General features: G+C 43.3%; 1 protein-coding gene across 4 annotated transcripts in view; it reads right to left on the minus strand.

The window, feature by feature from the left end:
• The window catches only part of TNFRSF11B (TNF receptor superfamily member 11b), a 68,586-nt gene that overhangs the window by 28,864 nt on the left and 13,345 nt on the right, over positions 1–26,377 (minus strand). For 3 of the 4 annotated variants that reach the window (XM_029591935.1, XM_029591934.1, XM_029591933.1), the window contains one exon: positions 7,604–7,973. In XM_029591935.1, coding sequence (XP_029447795.1) covers positions 7,604–7,973 — 370 coding nt within the window. Of the gene's footprint in view, positions 1–7,603; positions 7,974–17,110; positions 17,491–26,377 lie in introns of those variants that run through there. The other variant, XM_029591936.1, reaches the window with a different exon arrangement.

The raw sequence follows: 26,377 nt of genomic DNA on the forward strand, positions 1-26,377 counted from the left end.
TCCCCATTGCAGAATGAGTGGTGTGTGCCCTTGCGGTGAAGTGAAGACCAAAACCTCTGCTGACCTGCACAACCTCGGTGCGACCAGCCACGCAAGGTTGGCCTCTGAATAGTCCTCCGACCACTCCAAGCCCTTTCGGACCTGCCGCTGGGTAACGGCAGAGGCAGCAGGCCCGACATGAGGCAAGGACAGACAAAGACACTGGAACATGGTGATGAAGACTCTGATGAAGATGCAGATGATGAGGAAGACAGACTCAGACAATGATCAGACGGACTCAGATGAAATGAGGAAGAGACAAGCTAAAATAGTGATAAAACTCAGGATGGAAAGGACTTCGGATAATGCGCTAACACCCTCAGCCGGAAGGGAGGTTGCAGTGGCCAGACCGGCCCTCAGGTTATCCACTGAATCACCGTCCGCCGGAGGCTAGGCATAGCCAGAGTCCAAAACATTGGAGGAATATTTACAAGATGGCCTCCAAGGCGAAGATTCAAGACATCATGACGGACTCCCCGGACACTCAGCGAAGGGCAGTCGGGATGAGCAAGCAAGACATCTTGAAGGCTCATGGAGATCCTCAGTTCCGCTAGTTGGAAAAGACCCACCAGTGCCCTACACATCCCAGCAGGGGTGGTCGCGGACCACTGGGCCTGCTGCGCACCCTACTCAGCCCAGCCGGGCTGGTCGCAGACCATGCAGGGAAGGATCCAAACAAGCCTGGAGGACATCTGGACAGGATGGACATCAGGACATGAAGTCTGGACCATTAGACATCAAGACTGGGACAATGGAGACAACAGGACAAACGAGTCATCAGGAGAGATCAGGAATAGACGACGACGAGAGATCCCACAAAGAACATGAAGAAACCAAGCAGGAGCGAAGAATGCAGAGAAGTCCTAAAGAAGACCAGCTCATTGCGAAGGCAACCCAGTAATGAAGCCAAGACCTTTTTAAAGGCAGGAGAGGGAGTTCCAGGAAATGATGTCATCTAGGTGGAGCCAGAGGGACTACTCCCTACTAGACATTTAAAGCTGATGAGAGGCATGTCCCCACGCCTAGGGAGGAATAGGAAGAGGTGCAGGAACTTGGACAGTGGCCAAGCTGCTGCTGTGTGCAGGAGGAGAGCTGAAGCAGGCCACAGGAAGGCCCGACGTGGGAGGCGGCATCTGAGCCACAAAGAGGCCTCTGGGAGTGGCTCCTGCCACGGAGGTGGAAGGTTCAGAGCGGCCTCCAGGCCGCATGGAACCAGCGACAGCAGCGGCAAGATGGCGGCCTCTGGGCCGCAAGAGAGACAGGAACGCGGCTCCAGCAACACAGAAGGATCAGCGACGACGGCGGCCTCCGGGCTGCAGGAACCACAGCGTCCGCGACTCCTGCCACAAAGGAGAATCCCGGCATGGCTCCTGCCGTGCCGGCACAATGGGGGCAAGATGGTGGCCTCCAGGCTACGGGGCCAAATCATGGCAGCTCCTGCCATGAAGGTAAGAGGCTGCCCGTAGCTCCGGCTGTGGGCAGCATCACAACATACGTGAGTGCTACTACACATGTCCAGCTCCCAATACTTCCTAAGGGACACATTTCATACACTTAGCCAATTTTCAATGGAGTTATATTTGTGCATGTAACATTGTATCATAACAATTTTCAAAAATCCACTTAAACGCTTACAGCCTAATTTTCAAAAGCATTTACAAGTGTAAAACTGGGATTTACAACTGTAAATTCACTTAACCCATCTAATTGCTACAATATATGCCATTGAATTGTCCAAAGGATTTGCTTGCGCTGGTGCACTTTACATGCGTAAATGGCTTTTGAAAATTGCTATAAATGCTTTGTTTACGCGTGAAACTCTTTTGAAAATTCACCTGATAAAGTGTATTTGTGTGTGTAACACCCAGTTTAAAGGGTTAATTTTAAAAGGGTCATTCATGTGCACGCGGTTCCCGGCGAGCACACGACACACTGATTTTATAACGTGTGCGTGTTTACGTGCTTATGTAATAACATTGGCTACTGGTGCGCACGTGTGCCCGATTTTATATCGGCGCTCGCATATGTGTACGGGTGCCGACTCGCACACGCAAAGGGGGGGGGGATTTTAATTAGAAGCACGCGGCAACACAACTGGGCCTTCCCCAATAAAGGAGTGGACTGGAAGGGAATTTCTCAAAATGCCTAACTACCCTTCCTACCTTTTCCCCTCTTAACGTTGACCCCTAAACCCCCCCCCCCCAACTCACCTAAAGTTTTTTATTTTTGAACTTACCTGCTCTCACGAACAGCAGTAAGTTCTGCACTTCACCAGGACAGTGCCTAATGGCGCTGTCCTGGCCGGCCCCTGCTCCACCCCTGCCCCACCCAGACCCCGCCCCCGACCTTCCCCCAGTCCGCCTCTTTTCCAAAACCCAGCTCTTCCGTGCATTCCGGGAGATACATGTGTGGCCGGGCCGCTTTGAAAATGCACTCGGCGCAAGCATGGCCCGGCCACACGTGCATCTTTCAGTATTTGTGCGCACCGGGAAGTTTAAAATTGACCTGAAGTGTGTAAATCCTTTTGAAAATTACCCCTATTGAATTTTTTTCTTTATTAGCATTTGGGGATTAATAAGAAAATAAGCATAGGAACAATTCCTCTTCTTTTATTTTCTGGATAACATTGCTCTCAAAATGATAACAGATTTCCCCCATTTTTAAACATTGGCTAATGTTTTCCATGAAAGCTATTTTTAACAGGCAGGTGTTGCTTCCTCCAACAGGGATCACAGTTCTGACCTTAAAAAAACAAACAAAAAAAACCCCCAAAACAACTTTGATCTATCTTAGCACCTATGATAGCTTATACAGCAAGTAAGTCATCTCTCTCATTCAAAATTTAAGCTTATTTTCTTATCATTCCTATATTTGAAGTCTTTTTTTTTTTTCAGGATAATTTTCAAAAGCATCTCCATGGGTAAAAGAGCATTTTACCTGCAGAAATATGCACTGGTGTGTATATACGTATCTATGTGTATAGCTTCCTCTGCTACTGCTGTACTTTACCTCTTCCATGAACTCTCTACCTCCTGCCCCCCTCCTTAGTGCCTACCCTCCTTCCCTTGCCCCCTCTCAAATTATCACTAATTGACTAATTTTCTTCCAACAGGGAAATAATCTATATAACCAAAAATGTCACAGGACACACACACACACACACCCTCTGGCTCCCCTTTCCCCAACAGCTAAGTCACTGAACAAAAGTCTACTCAGTCTGCAGCTCTTTGCCACCACGCCTCCCTCTGAGGTACTCTTCCTCCTACTGGCTATGCTGGGACCAACCTCTTCTCCCTTTGCTGTGCTCTCTTGCTGCTGTCTATGCCGTGTTTTCTGCTCTTCTGGCATGAGAAGGGAGGGGCCTTCCAATTTCCATATCAGCTGGGAACTGGCATGTTCCTATGTCTCTGGTTCTCAGTGCTCTGCAGGGCCAGGTCAAGAGAAAGACAGAGCCGGACTGCCTCTCCTGCTTCCCTCTGACTCACTGCTGGGCCAGGCTGAGCTGGGGGCAGTGCTTTTTGCTGCCACAGTCTGCCTCTCCTTCTCCACTATAGCCAGTTGCTAGACTAGGCTGGAGCTTGAGAGCATAAGAACATGCCATACTGGGTCAGACCAAGGGTCCATCAAACCCAGCATCCTGTTTCCAACAGTGGCCAATCCAAGCCATAAGAATCTGGCAAGTATCCAAAAACGAAGTCTATTCCATGTTACTGTTGCTAGTAATAGCAGTGGCTATTCTCTAAGTCAACTTAATTAAAAGGATTATCCAATCCTTTTTTAAACACACCTACACTAACTGCACTAACCACATCCTCTGGCAACAAATTCCAAAGTTTAATTGTGCATTGAGTGAAAAAGAATGTTCCTCTTCTTTGGCAGCATCATCGTGACATGCTGCCCCTCTGGCTGGAGGATCAGGTGGAGGAGGACTAAGAGAGCCCTCTCCCAACACTCCCATAAGCAGTTGCAATAGGGCAGTGCTCTTCAAGGTAATGCCCGGGACCAATGGCAGAACCCAATTGATCCATTGGGAAAAAAAAACATTCTACACAAACTCCATCCGCATTGGAAGGCCTCTTCAGTCTCTGCACAGCTGGATGAGGAGGCAGGGGACAGCGATGGTGAGAAGAGCCCTGTCCCATGCATGTTGAGCACTTGTCAAAAGTTGGCCCTAGATAAATAGATATCCTCATGTTAGGGCGATCCTCTTCTTGGTAACCCTACAAGCAGATATCCTGTATGCTGCCCCAAGGGTGTTTGTACCCTCATATTTCTGCAAAATACACAAATTAAAAACATATATAAGGTCACATTCAAACACAATTTATGTATACTTACCTCCTGTAGCACCATCTCTACACTAACAATATTCTGTTGAATATATAGGATTCATCAACTACACATCCAACCCCCACTTTTAGAAGTTGCTAAGATCTAAGCCTATGCTACATTAAAAAAGTACTTACTAGGGTGGGGAGAAGGACCCACAAGGCACTGCCTAGGAGGCCTGCTTCAGGAAGGGTAGTAAGCTTTTTCTCCCAGATGAGGAGCCAGCAGCTATCATTATAGCAATCAGGTAATGAGAGAACTCACATCTCTGAAGAAGCTTAAACATAGAAACATAGAAATGACAGCAGAAAACGACCAAACGGTCCATCCAGTCTGCCCAGCAAGCTTATGCTAGTATCTGCTGCACCATACAAGTCACCCCTATACTTATCAGTTTCCCAAACCATCAAAGTTGCTGGTTACTGTTCGAGTCCAATTCCCCGTTACCTCTTGCCGTTAAAGCAGAGAGCAATGTTGGAGTTGCGTCAAAAATACCAGGCTTATTGGTTAAGGGTAGTAACCGCCTCATCAGCAAGTTACCTCCATGCTTGTTTTACCAGACTGTACAATTCAATGTCCTTGTTGGTTACTGTCTGAATCTAATTCCCCTTTTCCTCTTTTTCCCCTGCTGTTGAAGCAGAGAGCAATGATGGAGTTGATTCAACAGTATGAAGGCTAAGGATAGTAACCGCCACATCAGCAAGTTACCCCCATGCATTCTTTTCTTCATTCCCATCCTCTAGCCTTTAGGGTAGTAACAATAGGCAACCTATAAGAAACTCAGGAGGAAGGATATAATGCCCTTATGTATTGGCCTAGCTGGGTTGGGTTTGCCTTTGATTTTCATATCTGCAACTGTGCAAGTAGCCATCCAATTTTAAAAGCATTTGAAGGAGAATCTTTCCTCCAGAACTAAAATTAGAAGAGCTAACTGAGAAAGAGTGTTTCAGTAAGCTCTGTTTAACCAAATCTCATCTCCCAGCTGTGTGAGTGTTGTATAGATGTCAGGGCTCATTTTATCTCCATGGAGATAAAAATACTGACCACTCTTCTACAAGTGTAATAAAACCCAAAAAGAGCAGAAACAAAGAATTCAACACTAGAATAAATATTCTGCTATAGTGAGAGGCTCTTGTTATATCACTTAATGAAAGTTTAAAGTGACCATCATATAGTGTCTCTGGTGCAAGTGGCTCCTTGGAGGAGTCAGTGTCAGAGGATCAACTTCAGGACCACATTAAGGAGATAAGTGCACATTATAAGCCTTTTGATTGTACACTATCTAGAGATATTTACAGCCACAGCTAGGACAACAAGTGACCGATGATTAAACTAGTCCTCGTGCTTTCAAGGCTTCATCTATAAGCCACTTACACCAGAGACACTATATGATGGTCACTTTAAGCTTTCATTAAGTGATATAACAAGAGCCTCTCACACTAGCAGAATATTTCTTCTAGTGTTGACCATTCTTGTACAGCATGGCAAGGGACTTAACTGACATCTGTCAGTCCTCTCTCTCTCTGGATGCATAAACTCCTTTGTGAATTACATGATTTCTATATAACACAAAGAGGTTTCTAAAATGATAGCCCTGAACACATTAGGAATGTTAGCTATCGATTGTACTCGTGTGGGCTTGTTTCCTCCTCCAAGGGTCCATGAAACCTTATACTGTAACCATAAGCATTAGCATAGTATGAACATGCAGATATTCTGTGACTATCTTTTGCTGTGATGGATGTGGTCAAATTTCCTAGGTCCTACCAGGATGCATAAGAAGAGACTCCTACACAAGTACACATGTTGTCATGATACTTAGAGAGTTCTTGTGAGGGTGTAAGGGGAGCATGAAATGAATCTTGTAAATGATGTTGTGTCTTCTTTGTTGGCTGCTTGCAGATAATGGGTAGCCTCTTTTGCTACTAATTCTTTTTCTGCACCATTCTGATTGCTCTGAAAAATATTTCATCAGTGCCCACTGATCTACCTGGGAACATTCAGCTTCCTTAAAGCCTACTTTTATGGTAGAGATCACACTACAGACTTTGTGCTTTGACGCTAGTCAAAGTATACAAAGTATTTGTAATGTGCTGGGTGCTCAGAACGTGTTTCTGCCTTGATCAGAGGAAGAGATGCGCAGGCAGAGGAGTGGAATCTAAAAGAGGCAGAAGGGAAAATAGAACTTCCTAGTTCATTGACTACATTGCCTAGAAATTAGATCACCAATAATACTTCAGATGCATTCTACATATATAGTTGCATGAACTGGATTTATTGTCCTTAGCGGGTTGGATGGCATGTGTGTGTTGTAGTTGTTTGCAGTGTTTTTGTGTTGCTGTATTTCTGTGGACTGTGATATTGAAAATGGCTCCCTTTCCCATTCCTACTATTCCTGAACTAGGTTGCTCTGCACAGTGCAGCTGTGGTGAATGGTGAAATGGAGACTTAAAACTTCAATGTATAAAAAGCAAGCAGGTGCTGCTTTTCGTTAAGGGATTGATTTGAAGGGATAATAAGAAAGCAATAACGGTGAGGCAAACTAAGCTTTCATTATTTCTGCATACATGTAAGTCTGCTCTAACTCCAATATAGTATTCTCTTTACTTTCCTTCTTTTTATGATAGTTTTTTCACCAGAAATAATTTAGCTCTATTTTTATTTTTTGCTTCTTCCACATCACTTTGAATGGCATAGGATCACATAAGTGGTTTACAGAGTATTTAAAATAGGGATAGGTTACTGATATATGAACAAACATTCTTGGCTTACCATAATCTGATTTCATGGTAGGAATATATTCAATGGATTTCCTTTACCCAATTCCAAATGTTGGTTACATTTGGAGAGTGACTATACGTATTGTGAAATGGATGAGACTCATGCATATTGTGATTCTGAGCAAGGCATATAAATGGAAATTACATAATCCATTTTAGTTATGTAAGGTCTCCAAATTGCACTTTTTAAATTAGGATGCAATTATTTTTATTTGCTAAACTTCGAGAATAACTATTTTGTAAACATTTCTATGTCCAAAAATATCTGGGTGAATTGAGCCCCAAATCCATAGATTTATAGCATTACAGGATACATCAGATATTGGATAGAGCAGAGAAAAAAACGGTATGCATGGCCATACTCTTTCAATAGACTTGCAATGCTCTATTTGGTATTGAGCATGGGGGTTAACATTTATTCTAATCATTTAATGTATTAGCATAAAATGACATACCTGGCTGTACGACACCAAATCCAAGTGGGCATTTCCTATGCCGTAAACAAAATTCAAGTTCCAGATACCATCCTTCGATACATTCACAGACACGATTGTGAGTGCTGTTACATTCTTGTTTGACATATTGCAGCTCTTTGCACAACCCATTGCAATACTGGCACTCCTCACTATAATGCCAGTACTCTGAGTAGTGATTAGTGGCACAAGGGGCACATTCGGTCTTCATGGCAGCTGTGCAATGTTGTTTTACATAGGTTCCAGGAGGGCATTGGTCACATACTAACTGTACAGATGTTTCTGGATCCTCATGATGATACTTGGGTGGAGATATTTCTTGCACAATCGGTGTGATTGAGATGTTAAATATCTGTAAAAAAAAAAATCCCAAAATTCTTATATGTCTTTATAAGTTTATTCAGTCTTTGAGCATTTGGTTTAAAACATTCTTAAAAAGTATAGATGAGTTGTGGATTCAGTCTGAAAATCTGTTTCTCATCTCAAGGTATGATTCTGAACTTTGATAAATGGCCACCTGTTGTTCTAGCTCATGCTTCATTTCATATCGTTTCTAAATTGAAATGATGATAAAATTCTTAACATTTTGGTTTTTAGAAATTTTTCAGTTAGTGTGCACTACTTCGATTTAGTGCGCATTATTACAACTCAGTACGCACTAAATCGAAATAGTGCACACTAAATGAAAAGTAAAAAACAAAACAAAAATGGGGGGAAACAAAACAAATAAAACTTTTATCGATGCACACCCCTAGTGCTAACCCTCCATTAGCATATATGCTAATTAATGCACTATTTGTAAAGGTCCTCAATGCTTCAATAAATGTGAGTTTCTGGCTCCCATTAGGTGGGGCTGAACTGGTAGAAGGTAAGGCTATCTCCTCTTGCCAGCTTAATATTAGAGAACATTTTTTTGGGGGGGGGGGGGGGGGGGGCGGCATGGCTATTTATTTGTCTTCACTGAGATGAGAGGGGGGATCGGTAGGAGGGGCACGGTTTTCACCATTGGGTGGGCAGGTGGCTGGGTCATTTGTTTTGGAACATTCAGCTGGATGCAGGTTAGGAGATTAGTGGTCATTTGATTTATATTAGACAGGTGGAAGGGTTTTATTTATTTTTCTTTTCTAGCATGGGGGGGGGGCATTAGAATGGCAATGCACGTCAGACCAAGATCCATTGAGCCCAGCATCCAGTGGCCAGTCCAAGTCACAAGTACTAGGCAGATCTGTTTTTTGTTTTTTTTTGTATCTCCCTCCCAGGGAGAAGTGCTCACATTCCCAAGTCTTCCGAACTAATAACTGTTTATGGACTTTTCCTTCAGAACTTGTCCAGTCCCTTTTTAAAATTTGTTTATTGCAATTTTCATCCAGTGCTAGACACGCTAACTCTCCTATCTTAGACTTCTAGCACTTATTTACAGACATTTCAAGGTTTTTCTTGTTAGTATTAACCCCCCCTTATCAGTTTGTAGGGGTAATTTGGAATCTTTCTGCTCTGTCTGCTCTTTACTTAAAGGCACCTGGTCCACTTTAGCATTTATTGCAACCTCTCTACTGGGATGTCCTGGTTTCCCTATTCTCTTATGGGCCGATACAGAAAAACCCGTTGGCGAGCCAGCGAGTGCCCGCTCTCCTAGGCGCGTGATTCAGAAAGAAAAAATATGCAAATGAGGGCCCGCGGTAAAAGGAGGCGCTAGGGACGCGTCCCTAGCGCCTCCTTTTTGACAGATGCGGCGGCTGTCAGCGGGTTTGACAGCCGATGCTCAATTTTATCGGCATCGGTTCGAACCCGTTGACAGCCACGGGTTCGAAAAATGGACGCAGCTAAATTGGGCGTCTGTCTTCCAACCCGCGGGCTGCAGGCAGATTTTAAATTTTATTTTTAAATTTTTTTAAAATTTTGGGGCCTCCGACTTAATATCGCTATGATATTAAGTTGGAGGGTGTACAGAAATGCAGTTTTTTCTGCTTTTCTGTACACTTTCCCTGTGCTGGCCGAAATTAACTTCTGCCTTTGGGCAGACGTTACTTTCTGTATCGCGCGGGAATAACTAATAGGGCCATCAACATGCATTCGCATGTTGCGGGCGCTATTAGTTTCGGGGGGGGGGGGGGGGGGGGGGGGGGGGTTGGCTGCGCATTTTCGATGCACTATTACCCCTTACTGTATAAGGGGTAAAAATAGGACGTCGAAAATGCATGGCCAAACCGGGGCTAAAGGTGCTCTCGGCCGAGCGCACCATACTGTATCGGCCCGGTAGTATCCTTCAAAGATATGTTATTCCAAACCATGCTCTCCTGAGCCACTGTCAGCTTGCTTATGTTCATTTAAATTTATTGGAATCTCCCTTGAGACCAACTTGAGAAAAAGGCAGAATATGAAACCATTAGAGATTGCAATAAAAGGAAGATAGACAACAATATCTGGAAGAGCAAGGAGAAGCTGGGAAAATAATCAGGTCAGCGAAGGCACAAATGGAAAAAAATAACTAATTCAGTAAAACAGGGGGGGGGGAAAGAATTATTTTAAGATATTTCACAACAGGAGGACGTGGAAAAATGGGACTGCAGGAATCAAAGGTGAAGGGGGGAATACAGGGAGACTGACAAGGAGAAAGCTGATTTGCTTGACATAGAAATTGAAGGCAGAAAAAGACTACACTGCCTATTTAGTCTGCCTATCTCCACTCCCTCGGAGATCCCCTGTATATGCTCCATGCTCTCTTGAATATAGATACTGTCCTTGTCTCCCCCACCTCCACTGGGAGGCTGTTCCATGCATCCACCACTCTTTCGGTAAAGAAATATGTCCAGAGTGAAACCAAGCTGCTGGCACTACCTTTTAAACAGGAGATAGAGCAGCTTTTAACTAGAACAAGGGGGAAAGCCGACAGTCACTCAGCAGTGCATGGTTCGGAGGAATGTATCCTTGAAGGATACTAAGCATAAGACCTGGAGGCCCAGAAAGGAGATACTAGGAGGCCCGGAGGCCTCGGGACTAAGCAAGACAGAGCTTGAAGGCCCCGAAACCACAAAGAAATACTAGATAGAACAGGGCCAAGCAGGGAGTCAAGTAGACTCGATGACAAAGGCATCGGATATTGCAAGAGGCAGGAATAAATAGGCCAAGCCCTGCTGACTCCTGAGCCCATGGTGACTATGGCTGGAGTGAGAGCAGGTGTAGCTCCATGGGGAGCACTGGTGGAAGGGAGGCTGCATAGCAGGCTGGATCCTAACACACAAGTTCAATTACCCCCAAAAAAGTAATAAATAATTTGCAGACAGTAAGTATTTCTTAGTAGAAATGAAATTCTAGAATAGTGATCCTCACCCAGTCCTAGAGAACCCCAATCAGTTTGGTTTTCAGGATATTTACAATGAATGAACAAGTTAATGCACTATCTTTGAATACAAATCTCTCATATATTCATATTGACCATCTTCATCCCAATAGTACAGACTATTGCTAAGTAGATAGTTTTTTCTTACAGCAATTACAAAATTAAAAAATGTCAGTACTATTAGCACCTTGTGCCCCCATGATGCAAATTAAACATACACAAATGAATTACTAAAATATAATAGGAATGGTACAATCCCCTATGAGGAAAGGCTAAAGAGGTTAAGGCTTTTCAGCTTGGAGAAGAGACGACAAAGATTTGACAGAGGTCTATAAAATAATGAATGGATTGGAATGGGTAAACAAGAACAGTTGTTTATGCTTTCAAAAATTACAAAGACTAGGGGACATGCAATGAAGATACTTGGTGATACATTTTAAAACATAGGATAAAATACTTTTTTACTCAATGCATAATTAAACTCTGAAACTTGTTGCCAAAGGATGTGGTAAAAACTCTTAGTGTAGCTGGATTTAAAAAAGGTTTGGACAAGTTCCTGGAAAAAAAAATCCAAAACATTAAAGTGGACTTGGATTGGAAATCCATGGTTTGTCCCTGGGATAAGCAGCATGGAACCTATTGAACTTAGGGATCCTGCCAGGTATTTGTGACCTGGATTGGCCACTGCTGAAAACAGGATACTGGGCTTGATGGACCTTTGGTGTGACCCAACATGGCAAAACCTATGTTCTTATTAGATTACCCCTGAGTCTACTCTCTTTCACTCTTATTCCAGAGCCTCCTTTCCATTGAAAGAGACCCACCTCTTATGCATTAATACCTCAGAGATATTTACATGTCATATCTGCCCTGTCTCACCTTTCCTCTAGGAAAGGTGAGACAGGGCAGATTTTTAAATTTGTCCCCAATAGCTTATCAATGACGATCACTGACCATTTTAGTAGCCACCCTCTGGACTGACTCTATTTTGTTTATATCTTTTTAAAAGGTGAGGTCTCTTGAATTATACACAGTACTCCAAATGAGGTCTCACCAAGACAATATATTACCTTATTTCTGCTATTTATTTTCCTATGGACCCAAGTATCCTTCTGACATTTGTTGTTGCCTTATCCATCTGTTTGAACACCTTGAGATCATCATATATAATTACTCCACTCTTGTTTTGTGCATAGAAGAATTTTACCCCCTAGGCTATAGCACTCCCTTGAGTTTTTGCAGCCCAAATGCATGACTCTGCATTACATCTTAGCTACCAGACTCTAGACTATTCCTCAAGCTTCACTAGGTCCTGCCTAATGTTTTACACACATTCCTGGCTGTCTATTCTATTGCAGATTTTGGTATCATCCAGTGTTCATAGAGGAAGAAAACTACTACAGATAGGCATGGAAGTAAGGTTGACCTCTAGCAATTTTCCAAAGACTGTATTATGAGGACCTAGTAAAACTAAAATAGATAAATCGCTGAGTCCAGGTGGAAGATATTCAAGGATATTGAGGGAAGTTTTAGCAGCTCTACTATCTGACCTTTCCAATGTTTCTTTAAAGTCAGGAATAGTTCCAAAGGACCGTAGAAAGGTAGATATGGTTCCCCTTCACAAAAGTGAAAGCAAGGAGGAATATGAGAATTACAGGCCAGTTGGTCAACCTTGGTGCTGAGGAAATTAATGGTATCATTACTAAAAGAGAATAGTGCAGTTTCTGGAATCCAATGGATTACAGGATCTGAGGCAACATTGTTTTTAGCAGAGGAAGGTCTTCTCAGATAAATCTAATCACTTTCTGTGACTGGGTGACCTGAGATTTAAATCAGAGAAGACTGCCTTTGGCATGGTTCCACATAGGCAACTTATAAACAAACTGAGGGCATTAGGTAATAGTATGGGTCCTAAAGTGACAGACTGGATTAGGAACTTGTTGCGTGGGAGACAACAAAGAGTAATGGTAAACAGAGTACACGCCAAGGAAAGGAGGGTTACCAGTATTGTGCCCAAAGCTCAGTCCTTGGTCTGGTTCTATTCAAGTTTTCATTAGCGATATTGAGGAAGAGTTTGCTATTGGGAAGAGTTTGCTTTCCTAAAATCTGCAACAGAGTAGATACTATGAAAGGTATAAAAATATATGAGGAGGGATCTAGTGAAGCTTGAGGAATAGTTTAGAATTTGGCAGCCAAGATTTAATTCTAGAAAAAGCAGGATCATGCATTTGGGTTGCAAAGCCCCAAGGGGATAACAATGAAAGGCATTAGATTCTTCATTACATAAAGCAAACATGGGATCTGGGCTGATCATACCTGCTGATCTTAAAATGAACACATATGTTGAGAAGTTAATGGCAAAAGTCAGAAGGGTGCTTGGGTGTACAGGGAGAGGAACAGCCAGCAGGAAAAAGGAGGCGATGTTAACCCTGTATAAGTCACTGGTGAAACCTCATTTGGAGTATTATATACATTTCTTAAGAATGCAACTTCAAAAGGATATAATTTGAAGTTGGTCCAGGTGGCAGCTTTCTAAAATGATCAACTGTCTTCATCATAAAGTATATGATGACAGACTTCAAGAGAAAACCATGTGTACCCTGGAGGAAAGGAGAGAAACTGACTACATTTATTTATTTACAGTATTTATTTCCATATTGTTTATATATAGCGCAAATGCAGCTACCAGACCTAATCAGAGCAGTGTACAAACATAAACAATAAAATACACAATATACAACATTCAGCTAAAAGAAAACCCAACCCTAACAGTGTCTGGTGTCAAAATCCAAAGAATAAATGCACAGGAGGCAATGGCATGCTTATTTCTGCAGAAAGGAGACTTTGTACCAAGAGGTCATGGAATGAAGGTGAAAAGGGATTTGTTATAGAAAGGGTGGTGAATGCATGGAACAGCCTTCCAGTGGAGGTTGTAGAGACAAGGACAGAAACAGACTTTAAAAATACATGGAACGAGCATAGGGAATCTCTGAGGGAGAGGAAGAGGCTATAAAGATGTGGACGGCCAGACTGGATGGGGAGTATGGTCTTTATCTGCCATCATGTTCTCTTTCTATTATGGATTTGCATTCATTTCAAAACAAATAGTTTTTTTGGAAGAAAAAAAAAGTCTATTTTCCATTCACTCCAAATGGAATGAACCAAAAATAGACTTGCCTAAAAATATCCACAAATGTTCTGGTACTTCAGACATGTAAAACTTAAAAAAAAAAATGGCCTTTACAATCACTTCCTCAGTTCCCAGCATCTTTTGGAGTTTTTCAGGGCATCTCTGCCACCCCTCCCCCCCAACCCCTGCCAATAACCCTGGGCATGACTCCTGGGCATGACCCAGGGGTCATGCCCAGGGGTCATGCCCAGGAGTCATGCCCAGGGGTGAGTCATGCCCAGTCAAAGCCTCTTTGGGACCCCGACCCCCTTCCCGCCCTATGCAAATGAGCCAGGGCCAGGGGCTTCCCTAGCCCCCCCCCCCCCCCCACTTATCCTCAGTTGTTCCTGCCCTGCTAGCATCCCTTTAGAAATAGTGCTGGCTAGCCCTGAGACTAGCACCAAGCAGACAGCATCAAAATGGCGCCCATCTCAGGGCCGGCCTGCTCCATTTTGTTGTACAGCCGTACATTGGTGCTATGCTTGGTGTGCTTTTCATAGGGCACATTAATAGTTGTAGTGCTCTATGCACATCTTTATTTTACTATATTGATATTCAATCTAATAATTATCAACCATGCTAAAAGAGAAACAATGGTCTAATTTTTCACACATATTTTTAGCACATCGGCCCTTAAGACAGCATGCTGCTCTCATCTGCACTAGGGTGGTGGGAAAGCAGACTCACACCAAGAGCTTATGAAGGAATCTGCCTGCCTATTTGCAGCCTATAGGCAGGCAGCCTATAGACTGCCTGCCTATAGGCTATTTGCAGCCTGCTGTTCATCATCATTGTTTATTTATTGCACGCCTTTCCAGCCAAGGAGATCAAGGCACGTAATATTAGTAATGTCATAGCTGTACTCATGAAAAGTTGCAGATCAGCATGGATATTCGCACCAGTAGTCAGCCCCTTTAGGAGACAAACAAGCTCTTTTAAGGAAGGATAGCAGTCTAGAGAAACTGGTCTGTCTGCAGATTCTTTACTTCCCCATGGAATGTTCCTCACACAACACTGGAAGGGCCAAACAGGGAGGCTGAAAAATGACTTACATCTCGTTGTTTGTCTGCTGGTTGCTTTGTTACTAACAATGATTTTCAACATAAAAAAAGATTTGGCCAGACGGGCAATCTAGGGTGCACATCTATTGTTTTCCCCAGTGCTTGCATCTCACTGTATATGTTTGCCGCGAGGAAGACCAGGGTATGAAAGAATAACCATAGCATCCAAAGGAATACAGCGCTTATTGAAATCATTTTTTTTAAAGCTCGGGAGGGCCTGACCTTTCTCTACAACAGCTCGTCCAGGTTATAGCCATGAGGTGGGATGGTATGTTTCGTAAGTACCAAATGTTTTATAATCAAATGAAAGCAGTACACACACAAGACAGCAGGATTAGTGATGTTGAAACCTATAATTATATTATTCCTCCTCTGCCTTGAATAAAATTCTAGGGTATAAACTCGGATTGATCAAAAAGAGTATAAAAACACTCAGGAAAGTCAGTTTGCAGTTGCATTTGTCTTGACCCATGAAGCAACTATGAAAAAAAGAATTCCATTCTTTAAACAACAAAAAAAAAATAACCTGAAATCAAAAACAGATTAAAAAAAATCCAAGAAATACATGTTACTAAAAACAAGTCTGCAAACGAAGCTCAGATCCTTTCTTTGGCGCTGCTTCCCTGCCTCCATGGCTTTTTTTTTTTGTTCTCCTTATCCTCTGGTGGAAAGCTGACAGTGGCTACTTGTGGGATCATTTGGCAAACATTTGAACACAAAATGACAGTGCTTCTCAGACTCATGCTCTGCGTTCTTCAGCGCATGCTGCAGTCGACGCCTTTCTGTGCTGAAAGTATTACTCTCCAAGCCAAAACGTCTTTGCATTACTGCAAAAAACAAATCTGCTGCCTGGCTGAAACTTGCAGTGCTCACTCCAGCAAAGAGAGGATGCTCTCCAAATGAGGTAGGCAGCTTCTCAGCACCACTGACAGTTTTGTTACAGACAGAGGGCTGAAACGTGGAACAACTGACTGGTTTAAAAGTAAATCTTCCTTTGGGGCTAAGGAATGGGTCATTCAACTCCTGCTTCGCTCTGGCTCATCTTGCCAACATCCACACTACCACCATGACCACCGCTGCCACTCATACTCCTTCCCAAACCAGAAAAAAATCCAGGAATGCCTGTGAGTGTGGTGAGATTGGGGGAGGGGGGTTCTGCTGAGAGAAAGTACAGCCAGGTGCTGTGGGGATTGGAAGAACTAAAGCCGAGCTATGGGCAACAGTAGGGGACATATGGAGAAAGCTTCCATGGCTACCCTGCCATGCCACTGCTGGACACTTTGAACTCCATATTCAGACACTGTCCTGAATAGCAAAGTTAGCCAGATAAACTTATCTGGCTAACTTTGGAGGTATATTCAATAGTGCAGCCACACTATTGAATATAGCCAGCTCAAGTAACTCCTCCCCAAAACACCATCCCCCCCCCCCCCCCCCCCCCCCGCCCCGGAACATCCAAAGTTATCCGACTAAATTTTAGCCAGATACTAAGATAGCTGGCTGTAATATAGCTGGATAAGTGCCCAAATATTCATTTAGCCGGATTACTTCTGAGATCTGACTAAATGCTTCTGAATACGGACCTCTTTTTTCCTGCGCATCTAAATGATGCCACCAGTCTTTGGTAATGATAGATGCCCTGGAATTCCAACGACCATGGAAAGGTTCAACATTCCTTTAATGTGGGTTTATTTCAAACCAAAGCTGCAGTATTGTTCACCATCATCAGCTTCCCTAAACTAGTTCCCCTGTAGCAATGAAAGAGCGATTATTCCCGAGCCTCTATATACTGAACTGCATGCTGAAGCTTATCGCTGGTTTCTTACTTTTCAGACAGCCCACACCATGCTGTCAGGGTATCCTATGAAAATGTGCTCTTGCTGGGTCTTCACGTATGCACCTCGTCACTGAAACTTTACCTTTATATTTTACACTTGCCTTTTCCGTCTCAGAGCACCTTGCATGTAAGTATTATTGATGTCATCACAGCATGGTGTGGTGGAAAGCCCTGTGCAGCATGCATTGATAACAAAACTGCTGGCTGTTATTTTTCCTTTTCTCTTTCTGCTCATTCCTGGTTGTCACAGGTTAGGAGGTCATGGCCCCACTTTGGTGCCTGTGACCATTCCTTGACATACTACTGCAGAGATCTGCTGTGCTTTTTTGCAGCTCACAGCACCCTGACTTCCCTTGTGGTCTCCCGTGCCACGCTGACTCTGCTTAGCATCTGAAATCTTAATGAGTTTGGAGTCTCCTGGGCCAGTATTGCTGGGGACTGCTGCCACTAAAATATAAACACAACTAGAAAATAAATCATCTAATGATACAATTGTGGCCAAGCACTATTGAGTCAATTTTCAAAAAAGGCCAGAGTGACGCCTAATTTAGCTGGCCAGATTTTGAGAGGCTAATTTAAGCTCAGTATTTTCAGCTGATCCTAGGGGTCCAGGTTTTTGGCTGTAAATGAAGTTAAATCCTGTCAAAGAATCACTCCCTCCCACTCTTTAAAAAAAAACCAAAAAAAAACCAAACAATTGCAGCCTGATCTCCCTCACTCCCATTTGATTTTAACAAACTATTGCAGGCTAATCCTTCTTCTTTTTTTCCTGAGTTTAAAAAATAGTTTTGTCCTGATATCTCTCCAGGCCCGCCAAGCTTACAATTTGTCCACAATTCCCCAGTCCCCTCAACCCTCTCGACCGCCAAACTGGAAGGACAACTCAGATTTAACTCCTCCTGACTCTGTATCCTGCATAGCATTGCTAATGGTATATCAGAGCACAGAACACCAAGTTGGGTGGAGATATGCCTGAGTTCTCCTCCCAGTTAAGTAACAGGGGGCCTTTGGGTAATTTTGAGGAGTGGAGGATTTGGGGAATTGGTTTATTTATTTAAGCTTGAGAGGGAATTGGCAATTTATTTAAGCTTGAGAGGTAGGGAGGGAGCATTAGGTGTGGAATTGGGCCTTGATTGTTTTTTTAAAGGTGGGAGGAAGCGAGGGTATCAAGACACCATTATTTTTTAAACTTGAGGAGAGGAGGAGGGGAGATCACTTACTCCAGGTGTGGGGTACATTTAAGACAGCTATCCCTATGGCTAGGTTTCCCAGCCAAATTAGGTGGCTACTGGCTAACATTGAAAATCAAAGCTAGCTGCTTAACTTTCTCCTCTCACTCTGGTTCACATATTTTTGCCAGCTAAATTAAGCACCAGGTCAATATTCAAAAGTCATTTAGACAGATAACTTACAAGTTATCCATCTAAAAAGGCAAGTTTTGCCATATTCAGCCACTTATTCGGCTAAATTATAGTCAGATAAGCCACTATCTGGCTATAATTTAGTCAGATAAAAAAGGAATTCTATGGATGTTTTGGGGAGGAGTTAACTTATTCGGCTAATCTATATGATTTTTAGCTATAATAGTCTCTCTGGGTGATGCATCAAGCCGCAGTAGTGCCTTAAAGCATATTACACAGTGTATATCATGCAATAGAGCACTATTGCAGTGTTACTACATGATATACACATTAGTTTGCATGACCCTGCCCTGGATCCCTCCGCTATTACAAAGACCTGCTTTCACACATGAATAATGCAAATACATGCATGCAAAGAAGGTCATTAACAGGCAATGTTAATGTTTTATTGCAGCTGACCGAGAAAGTGGTCTGCCACGATAAAATAACAATACCTCCTGGGATTTTAATAAATGTAACACAGGATCCCCGGGACCTCAATGTGGGACCTGAGGACCCTGCATTACATTTAAAGGACCATGCAAAGGTGAAAAAAACTTCCATGGCAAAAAAAAGGTTGAGCAGGGATCAAGGCTGACCCTTGGCTCAACCTGGGGCCACCATCTCCTCAAAATAAAATAAAATTGTCCACACAAGGCAATTTCCCCTACCCCTCAAAGAATAAAATAAAAGTCACTTTACCTTCCGAAGATTAAAATAAAAGTTATTGGAGTTCAGGGTTACTCTCTCACCCCAATAGTAAAAGAACCTTGTTGGGATATAGTGCTCCCCCCAGGGCATTCCCCTCCCCCCAAATGTATAAGAAAAAAATCATTGGTGTTCAGTGGGGGTTCCCCCTCTCCCTCTCCCTCAATGTATAAAAAAAAACCGTCATTGGTATTCAGAGAGCCCCTCCACCCCCATTTTGAAAAATGGCATTGACTGGGCCGGGTGCTAGAGGGCACCCGGGCCCCATCGTGGGACCTTCATCTAATTTTTAAGGTTGGGGATGTGGGAGGGGGTTTGGAAGGTAGAGAGGTGATGCCTAGTGGTGGAGTGCCTAGGATTGGTGTGGAGTGGAGAAGCAGCCTAGTGATTAGAGCAGCAGGCTATGAACCAGGGAAACCAGGGTTCAAATCCCACTGCTGCTACTTGTGACCTTGGCAAGTCACTTTTCTCTCTATTGCCTGTAGGTATTTCCCCATCCCCTCTGGAGATAGGAAAATACCTCCAGAACTTGGATATAATCTGCTTTGATGTGCCAAAAAGTTGATAATAAATAATAATATTAAAAGGGTTTTCTCTGGGTATCTCTCAAGTTACCCAAACAGAAACCTTGGCTTCAATACTTCTACTTTCTAACCAGCAAAATTGTACTCAGGTAAGTCACCACCCAGGTGAAATTTTACAGGGTAACAAGTGGGAGGGTGAAGGGCATTTTGGGGGTGGGGCTTAAGTTTAACTTGGTAGTGCAGATAGTCAGCTCTGTTTGGAAAAATGCTGGCCTAAACTTTCCCAGATAATGTTCAGCTCTCAATGCTGTTGCATTATTGCAAACCTTAATGCACCCGCCACCCAATGCCCCATTCTCCTCTCATCCTTCCCTGCATTACAAGATGAAAAAGTTGTCTGCTTCCCCCCCCCCAAAAAAAAAAAAAAAACAGCCCTCATTCTCTTCAGTTGTTTAAAAAAAAGAACTCTTGACAGCTGTAGCACAATTCTCATCTCCCCTCTCTGCTTCACATCTCCCCTCCTGCTTCCCCCATCTCCCTCCTGATCCTGAACTGCCATCCTACAGACTTGTTCGGTACCTGCCATATTCTTTCTGAAGCTGAGCGGAGGAAGAGGCAGGTGTAGCCCCTCCCTCTCAGCATTCTGCATTGCTCTGACAGTGATCCATGAGAATATTGGGACCCTTTGGGGGTTCTGTGAAGCAGGGTGGGGGATGGGCGGGTTCATGTCAGAGTCATCAGAGCCAATGATTCCTAGAATGAGACAAATGTGCATCAACCAAACTATCATCCTCAAGTTCCCTGCACTGCTCAGATGACAGATGTAGCCATGGTACACTATCTCCCTGGACTTGAGATCGATGCTGGGAAAATTCTTGTTAAATTTTAATCAATTTATTCTCAAAGAATTGCACAAAACATATCTCCAGTCGCATCTGCAAGGAACTCACCATCAACTGACTCCTAGGATCGTGCATCAAAATGCATTATGGTGTTAACTCATGCAATAACACCATAGCGCATGTGAAAAGTATAGTATCTCATGGCGTGAATGCAAATTTTTTAGATGGGCAGGATCGAGGGAGGAGTTTGGGTGGATTTTAGTTAAATTAGGGGCCATATCGCACCATGCGATAGCATAATGCATGCAATTTGCACGGTTTTAATGTCAGAAACAGCTACAGCTTTTTCCCTGGCAATATGTCCAAAATGGCCATAACGCAATTCGCAATAAATTTTTGGAATTGCATTTTGGCCATTTCTGGGGGAGGTGGGGAGAGAGAGCGCATCACTGTGTGCACCTATTTATATCTCTATAGGAGGTCCACCTGATAGATCGAGGTGAGGTGTTAGTGGTGGTTTAGGGGCCTGTTTTGCATGTAGATTGAAATGTACGAACAGCATAGTACACCTTGGTGAAGATTTGACATCATTTGGAGTGAGGAAATCTTTGTGAGACTTTCTTCACTCCAAATGATGTCAAATCTTCATCACGGTGTACTGTGCTGTTCGTACGTCTCACTCTACATGCAAAATAGGCCCCTAAACCCTAAACCACCACTAACACCTCACCTCGAGCTATTAGCTGGCCCTCCTATAGAGATATAAATCCTTAACTACTATGAGGGCCTTGTAGATGGTCTCTCTCTCTCTCAGGACCTGCAATACCTATGGTGCAGTAACTTACACATTTCCATAAACACACCCCTTTTTTAGAACAAATGTGTTATTAACTTTTTTTTTAATGAATGATGAGGTTCCATAGCTATTGATACAATTTTTTTGGCGCTATTGTCTAACTGTAATTACTTAGAAATATACTTTTGCTTAACTCCCTTCACTGCTTACTTCTAATCTGTAGACAAAAGGCTTCAAAGTTGGGGGGAACCTATTCTTCTGCCACATCCTTTCACGAAGATGCACTTCTTGCTTCTACACCACAACCCTGCACGATACTAAGATGCCTCCTTATAGATGTTGACCTCAATTACTTTCGGCAGCACCATAAACTTGCAGCATGGCACAAAGTGTGTCATTCCAACTATAAATAAGTTCCTCTAATTATCCGCTGGGAATTGTGAAAAGGTTCCCAAATAATCAGCCACAGATTCAAACTTCAAGTCTTTCCAGTTCCATACAATTCTTAAATGCTTACCTTCAGAAATACCACCATGTCTAACCTAATGGTAAACTGGACCAAATAATGGTCTATCCAGGAAAACTGCAATATCATAACTAAACTGTGCTTAATAAGCTCAATATCAGGCACAAATACTAGGACTAAAAAGAGTGACCTACAATGCATGTAGGCATATCTGTATACTGAAAAACCCAGATTCTTCATAGAACTGAGGAATTACTTTCTCATCCTTTTCCATTTTCCTAAGAACCTCTACATGAATATTACAATTATCAACCACCATCATCCTTTTTATTGGCAATATTGAGGTCTGATATTACCGCACTAAGCTCTTCTTATGATGAATTTTCCTGAACTTGTGGATGATAAACCAACAGAAAAATCAAATCCTCCATTCCCAGAAGACTAAACAGTATACAATCAAAACTGGACCTAGGAAATGTATCATAGGACCACAGTCTAAATGATCTATGATAAATCACTGCCATATCCCTGCATCTTAACCATCTAGATTCCTGGAAAAAAAAAAAAAAAGATATTCAGAGGAACAGGCTTGTGAAAGACTGGTTAGATCTCCTTCATCCACCCAAGTCTCAGCAAGACAGTGAACATTTAGCTTACCATATTTTATAACATCATAAATTAACAGAAGCTTATTTTTAGCTGAACACACATTAACAATAGCATTAATACCACAAGGCAAGGAGTGAGGAGTATGGCATGAAGCACAGAGACATCAAAACTCCAAGGCATGGAGTGATAGTAGGGTCTTTCATATTACATTGTTTATACACCCTAGAGTGGATATGCACTGATATCAGACCAATCAGTCACTTTTGTCACAAAGAACAGAACACAGCACAAGCACAGTAAATGAACAGATGATGCTTGCAGCTACTAGTAGTGTCAGCTACAGTGGTAGCCCTACCTGTCACAGAGATTACAGATTTTCTCCTGCTACTAGGTAGCAGGCATCCCAAACCACAACTAAGCAGGGTGTCAATGACTCTTAAAACCAAGCTTTGCTTTCTCCTGTAAATAAAATATTTTTTCTAATATTTTCATTCACTCTTTCAAGCAAGGAACCTGAGAATCTCTGTCTTCCCTCTCTGAGATCCAACAGAGGAATGACTGAACAAAATGGTCACTGAATTCTCAAAATGCTCTTAATTTTTTAAGGTAAAAATGAAACTATGCAGCTGCCAGCTGGGTATAGGCTGGTTGAAAAGGTCCTGAAACTTGATTGGCCCTTTCCTTCCTTGTCCCATCCCTAACCAGCTCTGCTCTGTCTGACTTGAAGTAGAAAAAATGCATTGCTTGCTTCTTCCATAGACTTGAATGGAACTGAACCAAATGATCTGAAAAGGATTTGGATTTTTCAGAGGACTGTACTCACAGGGGTAGATTTTCAAACAGCACGATTTGGCGTACTTTTGCTGGCGCATCAGGCGCAAGCAAAAGTACGCGGGATTTTAGTAGATACGCGCGTATCCGCTAAAATCCTGGATCGGCGCGCGCAAGGCTATCAATTCCGTATAGCCGGCGAGCGCCGAGCCGCGCAGCCTACCCCCGTTCCCTCCGAGGCCGCTCCGAAATCGGAGCGGCCTCGGAGGGAACTTTTTTTTGCCCTCCCCTCACCTTCCCCTCCCTTCCCCTACCTAACCCACCCGCCCGGCCCTGTCTAAACCCCCCCCCCCCTTACCTTTGTCGGGGGATTTACGCCTCCCGGAGGGAGACGTAAATCCCCGCGCGCCAGCGGGCCGCTAGCGCGCCGGGACGCAACCTGGGGGCGGGTCCGGAGGGCGCGGCCACGCCCCCGGACCGCCCCGGGCCGTAGCCACGCCCCGGGCCCGCCCCCGGAACGCTCCCGACACGCCCCGAAAACGCTGCACGGTTCGGGCCCGCCCCCGACACGCCCCCCTCAGAAAACCCCGGGACTTACGCGAGTCCCGGGGCTTTGCGCGCGCCGGTAGGCCTATGTAAAATAGGCTCACCGGCGCGCAGGGCCCTGCTCACCTAAATCCGCCCGGATTTGGGCGGATTTAGGCGAGCAGGGCTCTTAAAATCCGCCCCACACAGTTTGGATAACTCACAATGAACTGAAAATCATTTCATTTGGATCAATTTTCACATTCACATAATCTGAAATCATACCCCTAGCAATTTTCAGATAGCCCTTCAACTAGAGTAAATCAGTACTTACCCATGTAAATGGCTTTTGAAAATTGCCCACTTTGGATGTAAGATTATTATCACACATAAGTTAGTCAGCAAATATGATTAATAATTTCAATCATTTCCAAAATGGATTAAGAAACATAAGTGTTCTTTGAAGATTTTCACAGCAAAACTACATGTCCATAATTACACCTGCTAGTTGATGCACATAGCTTTACATTGAGAATTTTACACACATGCATTTTCAAATGAAAAAGCATGCATACAAGTCCCAAATCTGCCTAGACCGTAACCCCTGAACTGTCACTCACATATGCACGAAAACAAATATGGTGTATATGCATGTAATTTCACTTGCATATTATTCGCACAATGGAGACACAGTATATACAAATTTATCTCATGCATATTCATTGTGGATATCCTGAAAACCCAATTGGTTGTGGAGTCCCCAGGACAGGTTTGGGAAGCCCTGGCATGTTTACTTCATTTATGTCTATATTTGTCATGCTCCCCAGCCATGTCAGTACTCACGAGAAGGACTTTAGGGTAGAATTAGAGAGAAGGCCCACAGCATGATGGAGCAAAGACTGGAGGATGGAACTTGGAAGTGGAACTCAGTGTTGGCACTGAAGCCTGAAGCAGTCCATGGAGACACAGTATATGCACATTTATCTCATGCATATTCATTGTGGATATCCTGAAAACTCGACTGGCTATGGGGTCCCCAGGACAGGTTTGGGAAGTCTTGGTTTAGAGAAATGGTGCAGGTTGTGTACCAAAAAACTTATGAGATGAGACATAATGATCTAAATATATACATCCTAGAGGACTGCAGCAACAGGGTGACATACCAGAAAAGGTATAAATAATGTACAAAAAAGCAAATATCTTTCAAAGGAAAGAATATTCGACAGCATCCAAGGGGGTAACATTAGAAAACATTTACAGTGCATTCAGAAAATATTCAGACCCCTTTACTTTTTCCTCATTTTATGTTACAGCCTTATTCTAAAATAGATAATAGGCATTTTTCCTTCCTCAATCTACACACAATTCCCCTTAATGACAAAGCGAAATCAGGTTTGTAGAAATTTGTGTAAATTAATTTAAAAAAACAAATGGAAATATCACATTTACATAGTATTCAGACTCTTTGCTATGACACTCCAAGTTGAGCTCAGGTGCATCCTGTTTACATTGGTCATCCTTCAGCTGTTTCTCCAACTTGATTGGAAACTATCTGCGGTAAATTCAATTGATTAGACATGATTTGGAAAGGCACAGTTGACAATGCATGTCAGAGCCAGGGCCGGAGGAACCACTAGGCGAGCTAGGCCTGTGCCTAGGGTGCCGAGAATTATGGGGGCGCCGTGGCAGGCAGCAGAATTTTGAAAGGGCAAAAAGTGCCCTTTCAAAATTCTGCCAGTCCCTGACTCGCCCTGCCTCCCCCCCCAGTGTCACCCTCCCGACGCCCCCCTGGTGGTCCAGCAGACGGCCCGGGAGCGATTTGCCAATGGCACCGGTAGCCCCTGTCACATGGTAGGGGCTGAAGGCCACCGGTGCCATTTTGCTTAGTGGACCCGAGGAGCGGCAGATCGCTCCCGGGCCCTCCGCTAGACCACCAGGGGGATGTCGGGAGGGTGGCCCTGGGGGGAAGGCATGGCGAGTCGGGGGCTGGCTGCCTGCCGTGGCGCCCCTGGTCTCCTGCTGCGCCAATCTTCCTTTCTTCGGCCACGTGATCAGTTAGACCGGCTGCGTCGATCTTTCTGTGTGTGTGTGTATGTGATGTGATCTATATGAGAGAAAGGAATGGAGCTTCTGTGTGTGTGTGTGTGTGTGTGTGTGTGTGTGTGTATGATGTATATGTGAGAAAGGAATCTACCAGTTTAAAAAAATGAAAATGTGATAATACATATATCTCAACTTTTGTGCTGGTTTTGTTGAAAAGTTGGATGAAAGATGAAATTACTGAATTTTAAGCATCCCTCTTCTGGAAAATAAAATTTAACAAAGTGGGTAGAGATAAATACTAAAGTAAAAAAAAAAAAATTAAAGTGTTTAAAATGTTTATCTTAGCAAAATCACAAATTTAAGATACTGATGCCAGGTGGGGTTTGGTTTTTTTTTTTGAAGTATAATTTAAGCATGAAGACTAGAATAGTTCTAATCTGAAATGGTTTTGCTTTTCTTTTTTTTTAAGCCTTTAGAAAATGTATATTTTTAAATGACTAAGAGTGGAATCTTCCATTTTAAAAGGAAAGCTGACTAAGGATGTCTTTCTGTTCCATATCTCCCACATGAATAATCATACGACTGATAGTTTGAAGAAAGACACTTGCTTTATTGCCTGAAAGCATAAAACAAGAGAAGCTGTACTGTGAGGGTGGCTGTCCCTT

Source organism: Rhinatrema bivittatum, chromosome 2, assembly GCF_901001135.1.
Source record: "Rhinatrema bivittatum chromosome 2, aRhiBiv1.1, whole genome shotgun sequence".
Lineage (NCBI taxonomy): Eukaryota > Metazoa > Chordata > Amphibia > Gymnophiona > Rhinatrematidae > Rhinatrema > Rhinatrema bivittatum.